The 9,787-nt window shown below is 35.5% G+C and overlaps 2 protein-coding genes and 2 long non-coding RNA genes across 7 annotated transcripts in view; 2 read left to right on the plus strand and 2 right to left on the minus strand.

Annotated features, from left to right (window-relative positions):
• The window catches only part of LOC127953786 (nuclear body protein SP140-like protein), a 72,484-nt gene that overhangs the window by 4,568 nt on the left and 58,129 nt on the right, over nt 1-9,787 (minus strand). The window lies entirely within an intron of this gene.
• The window catches only part of LOC127953790 (uncharacterized), a 12,928-nt gene continuing 5,076 nt past the window's right edge, over nt 1,936-9,787 (minus strand). Inside the window, exons 6-16 of the mRNA XM_052553091.1 lie at nt 9,624-9,692; nt 9,476-9,529; nt 8,357-8,425; nt 7,845-7,898; nt 6,426-6,494; nt 6,269-6,322; nt 5,063-5,131; nt 4,248-4,307; nt 3,942-4,156; nt 2,829-2,988; nt 1,936-2,161 (exon numbers count right to left, since the gene is read on the minus strand). Of these exons, the coding sequence (XP_052409051.1) occupies nt 2,064-2,161; nt 2,829-2,988; nt 3,942-4,156; nt 4,248-4,307; nt 5,063-5,131; nt 6,269-6,322; nt 6,426-6,494; nt 7,845-7,898; nt 8,357-8,425; nt 9,476-9,529; nt 9,624-9,692 (971 nt within the window). The 3' untranslated portion in view covers nt 1,936-2,063. The remainder of the gene's footprint in view (nt 2,162-2,828; nt 2,989-3,941; nt 4,157-4,247; nt 4,308-5,062; nt 5,132-6,268; nt 6,323-6,425; nt 6,495-7,844; nt 7,899-8,356; nt 8,426-9,475; nt 9,530-9,623; nt 9,693-9,787) is intronic.
• Nucleotides 2,937-8,439, plus strand: LOC127953793 (uncharacterized). Its single transcript, XR_008153341.1, has 6 exons — nt 2,937-2,997; nt 3,972-4,309; nt 5,075-5,146; nt 6,273-6,315; nt 6,438-6,512; nt 8,369-8,439. It is a non-coding gene; the product is annotated as an uncharacterized LOC127953793 (long non-coding RNA).
• LOC127953792 (uncharacterized) overlaps nt 9,189-9,787 on the plus strand; it is a 12,685-nt gene continuing 12,086 nt past the window's right edge. The window contains exons 1-2 of the long non-coding RNA XR_008153340.1: nt 9,189-9,237; nt 9,636-9,710. This is a non-coding gene — a long non-coding RNA (uncharacterized LOC127953792). The remainder of the gene's footprint in view (nt 9,238-9,635; nt 9,711-9,787) is intronic.

The raw sequence follows: 9,787 nt of genomic DNA on the forward strand, positions 1-9,787 counted from the left end.
ACAATACGAGGATGTGAAATGCTAGGAGAAGGGTCTGCCTGCAGACTTGCACTTGCACTCTCAGACTTGCACTCTCAGATATTTGTGCTTTCGCTAGCTACGTCACTTGCAGTCTTTTTTTTTTATTTTGTTCTATTTATTTATAACTTTTTGTTTGAATCTCTCAACATTTTACAACAGTAGCCAGGTGGTGAAGAAAAGAAAAAAATAAACTAAATTACAATGTCACTTGCAATCGCTACTTGCACTCTCCGCTACCTGTGACGTCACCTGCAATCGTGCATGTTGCCAATGGAGACGACGCTGTGGTGGTGATTAAACGATTAAAACTAAATTAGTAGGCCTACTACTATAATGTACAGGGTCCTGCAAGAAAAAGACAAGACCGGCAAATCCGTGGCCACAGAAAAGCAGAATATAAACGCAATGCACAAAGTCTTTCGTTAAGCGTTTTCCTCCTGTAGAAAAAAACAAACACTTAATATGGCATAATGTATTAGGACACGTTAAGTTCAATTAAAAGACCAAATTCGATATATAGTTATTATTTAAAGCTACATTAGGTAACTTTTGTAAAAATATATTTTTTACATATTTGTTAAACCTGTCATTATGTCCTGACAGTAGAATATGAGATAGATAATCTGTGAAAAAAATCAAGCTCCTCTGGCTCCTCCCAGTGCTCCTATAGAGCTCGGGCGTAGACGTCATGGAATGGTGCATTGTGGGTAACGGCGGCCATTTTAGAGGCATCGCAAAGCAGGTTTGTAATAAGATAATAGCCAGTCTCCAGAAAAAGTTATAGAACGTGACAAAAAAAGTTGCCTATACCTATACGGACAAACTTAATAATGAAGCCAAACAACGCTAATTAAAAAAAAAAAAGAGGTTGTAGGCGGAATCGATCCCTATGAACACATGAAAGTTTACCAAGCCTCAGTTTCCCTGATAATTTATCCTACCGGGTCTGTGGAGTGAGCGCTTACACCTCCGATCAATTTAAAAATGTCACTTTCACTTTTTAAAAAGTCACTGGAGGCTCACCTGCAGATCATAAATGGATCTGCAAATTAAACGTGGAGAAAACAATCTTTTTCACTAAGGAAATGTTAACATTAACCAAGCATCAGTGGTGACACACACACACACACTTATCAGATTCTGCGAGCTATGAAGCTTGTCTATGCGGGTTTGTTACACTTCAGGAGTAATTACTCACCTATCATACTTGCAAAAATCCACTGTTTTCCTCCGGTAGTTCTGTAATCCGGTATAATATTGACGAACATTCACCTCAGACACAACCCACCATTCACCAAAACAAGACGCTTAACTTCCTATTTTGAAGTTCGTTCCAGTTTTTTTTTTTTTTTTTAAACAAGTTGTTCAAATTTGTTAAATACAGTCAGCACAAAAATATCAAAAAGCAAATTAAGTTCAGGATTGGGTCAAAAGAAAATGTTTAAACAAAAAATACAGACACTAAACTGACTCCCTTACTGGCCAAAAACTAGAGAAAACGTAATGTGTTTGTGTCTGAGTTTGTGTGTGTGTACCCAGATAGCACACGTACGTCGCGGAGACGTCTGTGCGATGTCGTCTTTTGCATCTGGCAGATGTATATTTTAGGGCGTTTGCTCATCTGGCATACGTCGCCGAGACGTCCCTTCCAGCTGTTAAGATGACGCCTAGCCGATGTGTTCCAGACGTAAATGAATCAAAACGTCTAGAATAAGCTCTTTAAACGATGTTAATCAGATGTTCAAACGTCTGCCAGATGTCTGATTGATGTAGGACAGACATCGTTTTATCAAAACTTTCCCCTCCCATTATTTTAATAAAATACTCTTGCTAGGTTTTAAATAATCTTCCGTCATACATGTCACAATTACCAAATATAATGAACAAATAAACCAAATGATCAACTAAAGAACATACATTTGTTGATTTTATTAAATATATATATAACAGGCAAAAAAAAAGGTTTTTTTATACAAAACAAGTTTATACAAACAACAATACACTATTAGTAAAATATATACAGGCATTCAAAAAAAAAAAAGTTAAATCCTCCCTGGGGCCAAGCGTAGGAAATCTTTTATAAATTTTTCCGCGTCTGCTTCGGTTGGAGACAGAAGGACGGGGTTCCTCATAGCTGAAGCTGTATGTAAGAAGAAACAATTACAAAAATGTAAAAAATACTTACATTTAAAATGAACGTTAGATATTTTTTCTTTATCTGGTTCGTCTGAATAAATCGGACAAAGTTATCTAAATAGCATAAAGAACAAATAATTTTAGCTGCTGGACGCCAACATAAAAAAAAAACAAGGAGACAGCACGTGAACTATGCACGTGATTTAGGGTGCGTGCCTCAAAGCTCTCCCCGCGTTATTCAGCCTAGAGCCTAACCATGTGCCGTGCTGTGCAGAATACACGTCTAGATTAGTTGCAAGAGAAGATTTGCTTAAGGTACGTGTAGATTTTGAAAGTAATCGTGTTCTGCCAGCGATCGGTTTTATAATAACTTCCAAATTACGTTGTGTATGATGACTATCACCTGTTTGTTAATCAGCGAGTAACGTTATACCAAGTTGTTTCGCGTGCCTATTGGTTGGGCTAATGGATTTCTAAAGGGCTTAACTGATGTTTTAAGTCTAATTTAAGTGTTTCACAAGTTATTTTTTTCTAAATATTTTTAATAATGGCTGATACCACGTCAGATTATGTTTAACCAATTTGTAACCGGTTATACATTATTTCTAGTTGTTCTGACAGCTCCGCCATTTATTCAATTGTTTGTATTTGTGTAACATTATTGAACTTACCTATTAGGAGTGCTCCGATTTGTGATTTTCGGATCCCTCTTTTGTCTCCCCTCCCGCACCAGTTCAACTGCCGGGCGACGTCAGTGGAGAACACCTTGGAGCAAATCCTCCATACGGTTTTCTTCATGCTCGGCCCGCCACTGATGGATAATCTGTTCACCTTCAACAGGTACATTTTGAAGTAATATTTTAGCATTAAATGGACCTGTATTCTATACACATCTAGTTAAAAGATTTTTTTTTTTTGAAAGAAGCCTCTTATGTTCACCAAAGATGCATTTATTTAATTGAGAATGCAGTATAATTTAATTTCATGAAACTATTTATATGAACTATATTTAACTATTTTAAAATCTAACTTATTTTTGTAATGCAAAGCTGAATTTTCTCAGCAGGATATGGATCAAATCTATATGCTGATTTGTTGCTCAAGAAACGTTTATTATTATTATCCAAGGTGAAAATGGTTGTACTGTGTTTTTCTGTAAACCATAGTGCACTGTTCGAACAGTGTTGTGTACTTACATTATCCCAAATGTTTCGAAGAATGTTTAAATCCAGAGAAATAAGTAATTTTAACTAGTGACATATGTTTTAATAGACTGGTGATAACCGCACAGAGTAGGATTATAATAAAACTTTCAAATGCATCTACTATGATACGCCAAAATAATATATGATTTTAACCACTGCAAATCAGTTGTATTTCTATTTTTTAAAGATTCTTTAAAAATAGTTATGGTTTTCATAAAATTATAATGAGTAGCAAAAACAGTTTTTGATGATAATTAACACTAAGATGAACCCTTATTAATAACTGCCATTAATAATTGCTATTAACTGATAAGCATATTTTAATGATTTTTTTCATGTGACACTGGAGGCTGGATTAATGAGTATATAAAAATATTTAAAAATAACAGCTCATTATTTTTCAATAATAATTTTATACATTAGCAAGTAAATGCAGTACGCATTAGAGACTTCTTTCAGCAACATTTCAACTTAATCATTCCATGATTTTGACTAGTAGTGTGTATAAATATGCACACACATGTTTGCACACAAACATTTTGTTAGTAGTTGTAGGTTTGACCGTTTCAGTGATCTTACCATTCTCTGCATAAACCCTCTGTCTGCCAGTCTTTGTTCCAGCCTATCTAGGTCTGCAATAGATGCTAGAGGAAAGACACCACCCTCTTCCTCTTCAGCCATCTGCATTTGGGGTACAATACGCCTGTTCCCCACTAGAGACTGGACCAGTGAAGTCAGATGGTTGATCTTCATGTCCATTTTCTCTAGTGTTTCCAGAATTGCCCTTTCTACAGCTGCAACACAGAAGATAATTAAATTTTTTATGTAGCTTTGATGAATTAAATTATGCATTTTGCAACTTATTTAAATTAATAAATAACGTACATGTACATTGATTTGTTACAGTACTCAAGACTGGATTTTCCTGTCTCCCACAAGAAGTACCTGTAAGTATAAATTTACTGTAAGGTTTTAAATATTAGATGTAGTGTTACATGCATCTGCCTTGAGGTTATCAGAAGAATGTCACATTATTTAGGGTAAAATGTTTACCATTTTCAAAAAAAAAAAAAAACAATTATCCTGACCCTTATATGCATTTCAGTGCTTTCTGGTTTGCTAAAGAGCCTTACTGGAGCTCAAAAGGGGAGTTGGTAAGTAAAAACTTAAAGCTGCAGTAGGGAACTTTTGTTCTATGTTTATGTCTATGAAGAATCACAAAGGTACTGGGTTACTCCGCCGCGGTAGCCCCGAAGCACAAAAACACGGTTTGGAAAATGGATTCATGGTGTACTCGCTTATTATGTTCATTTTTTCTACATTTTGAACACAAACAAAGTTACGGACCGCAGCTCTGATTGGTTGTTTCTCAACGGGAACGATGTATTTCTGCAAATGGTAATAGGACACTGGGAGGAGCCAGAGGAGCTTGATTTTTACACAGATTATCTGTCTCATATTCTACTGTCAGGACATAATGACAGGTTTAACATGTAAAAAAATATTTTTTTTTACAAAAGTTCCCTACAGCACCTTTAAAGTAAGCTAATAATGATAATTTCAACATCAGAAATGTAACCGGACAGAAAAGGTGTGCTCTATGGATTGAACACAAAATATTATGTTATTCAGTTTTAGATTGTGCCAAGGGCTGTGAATTAGTGTTTTCTCCTCCTTATTTCTATTTAATGTTCTTTTACCTTGTGTGTTAGGTGGATGAGCACTCCAGCCGTCTCCATGATGGTCTACCTGAAAGACGCCCACTGGAGCTGAGAAAGATGGGAGTGGGTAAAATTTGCTTGTTACCAAAACAAATAAATACACCGTAAAATTAAAACCAATTTTCAGAAAAACATAAAACATCTTTGCCTCTTATAATAACTGTAATAAGAGTTTAGTTCAATTATTTTTACATTGACATCGACCAAAAATCTATATTGTTATTCTGTTGACAGCATGAGGACTCTGATGTGAATTTCACAATAGGAATCAGGGCTCACAAAATAAAAAAATCCCTGGTAGCCCTTCAGACAGGTACTCTTCAGATTTTGGTAGCCCGAAATATAATTTAACTAGCCTAAATAAAAAAAATAAAAAAGATTTCTTATACCATATAACAACATAATTAAATCTCCAATACTCCAATAACTGACTTAGTTTATCATGGTTTACAATTATTGTCAAAGTTATAAATAGTGCTGGGTATCGAGTTCGATACTTTTTAGGCACCAACCGAATTGCCACGATACCATCCAATATCGATAAAACCTCTTGTCATTCGATACCAAACTTTGTTACCTAAAGGCTTAATCTTGTCAACATCAGTGAGCCAATAAACCTGCAGCACTAGGTGTGTTCGACAAGAAGCGGCAACGATTGATGTTGACATCCGCAAGAGCAATTCAAAAACCTACAAATCAGTCTGCTGTAACTCTCTTGGTCCTGTGCAGAGCTTTGTCAAGTTGAACACACCTCTACTTGTTTATACTCAGAAAGATGTTGCTCATACGTGAGGCTGTGGCGTGAAAGCAATTTAGATTTTTTTTTTTCTCCTGCTTTACTAAAATCATAGCTACCATGATTTCTAAACTGATGGTATTTACCAAATAGTTTTTTTTATTTTTGGCGTAACTTCATTTTAAATTATTTTTGGAACATGATTAAAATGAACAATAATGCTGTCATGTCCTATTATACCCTTAATGTTTATATAACATTAAATCATGATATTTACTATGATTTGAAATTGTGTGCAGTTTGATTTAGTTTAATTCTACAAAAACGTGCAGGTTATTATTGTACTTTCAGAACAAACAACTTCCTGTGAATGTAGCAGTCCATCATGTCTGTATTCCTGGACATTGTTCATGTTATCAGACATTGTGTTTTTCCCCTTCTTAACTTACTCAGTGTTCTTCCTTGGTGTGCCCCTGAGGGTCTCAGGACAGAAAAGGTTTGCTCTATGGATTAAACAGATCATGCATGTTATATTATCTGGTTTTAAATGCTGTGAATGAAGTTTTTCTCATTTTCATCTCCTTATTCTGTTTAATGTTCTTTTACCTTGTGTGTCAGGTGGATGAGCACTCCAGCTGTCGCTATGATGGTCTGCCTGAGAGATGCCCGCTGGAGCTGAGAAAGATGGAGTGGGTGAGATTTGCTTGTTACTCAGACAAGTAAATGCACATTAAAATTCTAGCTAATTGAATTTCAGAAAATAATAAAAACAAAGAAAAATATGTATTAAAATCTATTTTTAAAGTAAAATCATGGCATCAATGCCATCCAGAAGAAAATAAGTCAGTAAATGGTAACGTACACAGTCAAAGCTTTTTGAACCGTAAGATTTTTAATGTTTTAAAGAATTCTCTTGTGTTAACCAAGCTTGCATTTATGTATGCCAAAATACAGTAAAAGCACTAATATTGTGAAATATATTTTTACTATTTAAAAAATATGCTTTATACAGTAAAACAGGCCTTAAAGTTCTTTGACACTGTGCCGGATTTCCGACGTGCAGCATTTAATCCTTCATAAAAAATAAAAATCATAATAAAGAATCTTGTTGATTGATGTCACTTTTGAGTCCATGCGTTCGCCTACCAATTGTATGAGAAGTGCAACTTTCACTCTCAACCAAACTAACATTAGTAGCCAGTCAGAATGTTTTGCTTTTATAAACACGAGATGCGCATAATAGTATTCAATTACAGAGTCAGAGCCCTGATGAATGGAGAAGCGTGACAAAAAGCTGTGAGGGCGAAATGGTCAAATATATCCATCTAGAGCAAATTTACAAATTTAAACAGCTCAGAGTAATCATGTCATCTCCATAAGAATGATATGATTGCCAAAACATATTTACCGGGATTTCTGAAAAGGTCCTGTTCACACATGATCTATTAATGGTAAACTTACCAGTGAAGACTGTATGGGGCTAAACTCTTCCTCTCTATACGCTTTGAATTTTATTTGCTTAACGTAATCTGGAAAAACCATGTGCATTATCTCACTAGATTTGTAACGTAAATCATTTATAAAACTTTGCCAACACAGCAGATACATCAACCTATGTCTAAATATGCCATTGTATTGGACATTGCGATTCCAAAATAAATGTTTCTGCACGTGGCAAAATATTAAAATTTTATGGATTTAAACATTGTTTAATCAAGCCATATTGCCCAGCCCTACTAGGTTATTAAAAAGCTGACTTTTCACAGTGTATGCTCCTAAACCAGGGGTGGCAAACGGTGGTCCTGAAGAGCCACAGCCCTGCACACCTGAACAAGCTATTCAAGGTCTGAAGGGTTACTAGAAATCTACAGGCAGGTTAGTTTTAATAAGGGTTGGAGCTGAACTCTGCTGCAGCTGTCTTAAACCCTTCTTACCCAGCTATTCATAGTAGATCATCATTTTATCATGTGTCCATTTGTGTCATTTCAGATTAAAACACCGTTTTAGCGGTCAAATGTAACTTACTCTGTGTTCTTCCTTGGTAGTCACCTGAGGGTCTCAAGACAGTAAAGGTGTGCTCTACGGATTAAACACAAAATATTATTCTGTTTTAGATTGTGTGAAGGGTTGTGAATGCTGCGGTCACACTAGACTTTGAGCTTGCAAAGTTTCCTTGGACGCAGCAACAATTATGATATGATGTCATACTCTGCAGTGTTGTTTAAAAAAAAAACACTTAAAATCAACACACAATGCATAATGATACATTTAAAAGGTAAAAACACACAATCTACTCCACTTTCTCTCAGCGCTGCAGTTTTAAATTTTTTGCTGTGATGTATCAAACTGCTAATGGTGATACAGTTTCACGTGATGTGAATTCGCAAGTCAAGAGTCACCAAGATTGGAACTTTGGAATGCAGCGAAATGCGAAACTTTTCAAACAACTTAAGTTTCCGGCTTGATGCATTCGCATCCATATTAATGGAAGTCAATGGAAAGAATATTAATCTTTATTCTATTTAATGTTCTTTTACCTTGTGTGTCAGGTGGATGAGCACTCCAGCTGTCGCTATGATGGTCCGCCTGAGAGATGCCCACTGGAGCTGAGAAAGATGGAGTGGGTGAGATTTGCTTGTTACATTAAGCAAATTAACAAACTAAGGCCTGCAACACACTCAGTAGCCAGAATTACGTTTTATTTTTTTGGGGTGTAAAATCATGAGCCATGTGAAATCATGCAGATCAGTATAAAAAAATTTGAGGGGCATGGGGTTGGTGGTCATGATGTTTGAAGTCCAGGGTTTTTCCTGGGTCAAAAACGGTCTTCGGTGGAGGCTGACAGTCATCCACCCAGTAAAAAGAACTCTACCCATGTGATTTGCAAAATACTACAATATATTTTAAAAAATGCAATGAAACAGTATGTGAGTTTTGCTTATACTATTATTTAATGAAATATAAATCACTGTCAAGTAGGGCTGGACCAGAATATTTGATTATTTGAATATTCGTTTGGTGGGTTGGCATTAGTGTTGCTTTTGTCAATGAAAATTATGACTATATATCGTCGTCAACGAACCTTTATCATGTGACGAAAATGAGTCGAAACGCAACGTAAATGCTGGTCATGTGACAATGACTATAATTAATTGTATAATGCAGTATTGTTGACGAATAAAAACAAGACTAAATGTGGTTTACAAAATAAAAACTATGCTAAAATGTCTTCATTTTTGTTCACCAAAACGAAACAATGTTATAAGTTTTTTCATCTCATTTAGTCGCATTATTATTTATTATTATTATTTTGCAGTATTTCTGTTCCCTATGTCTCACTGTGCAGATGCAACTGACGTCACTTCCTCAAGCCCCACTCGCAGCATTGTTTAGATACTTGATCTATGTATCTATCCATGTATGTATCTATGTATCTACTTTGCAGTTATTTTAATGTACATTGATACATTGCAATTGCAGTTTGAACTCGGATCTGTCATGCCACGTTAATGCCACAAAATTCAAAAAATAATAATAATGAGCCACTCCTTTTCTATTAAATAATAGAATGATCTGTGAAGGGTGTCAAATTAAAAAAATTAAAAATTAAAATAAATTAAAAAAATTACTTGAGTGGATTTGTGTAATGAACTTACTCTGGCCTCTTCCTTGGTGGTCCCCTGAGGGTCTCAGGACAGCAAACGTGTGCTCTATGGATTGAACACAATTTTGTAAAAAATTTTTAGATGTATTTAAATGTTGTAAAATGTTTCAGATTTCCTTTATCCCTGATTATGCTTTTACCTTGTGTGTTAGGGTGAGCAACACACCAGCTGTCTCCGTCATGGTCTGGCTGAGACATACGCAGTGGAGCTGAGAAAAGTGGAGTAGGTAAGTTGAATCAAGCAGTTTAAGTGGAGTAATGACGGTTCATAATCTTAAAGGGACAGTTGCTTACATATAAAAAA

The sequence above is a fragment of the Carassius gibelio genome, chromosome B3, assembly GCF_023724105.1.
Source record: "Carassius gibelio isolate Cgi1373 ecotype wild population from Czech Republic chromosome B3, carGib1.2-hapl.c, whole genome shotgun sequence".
NCBI lineage: Eukaryota > Metazoa > Chordata > Actinopteri > Cypriniformes > Cyprinidae > Carassius > Carassius gibelio.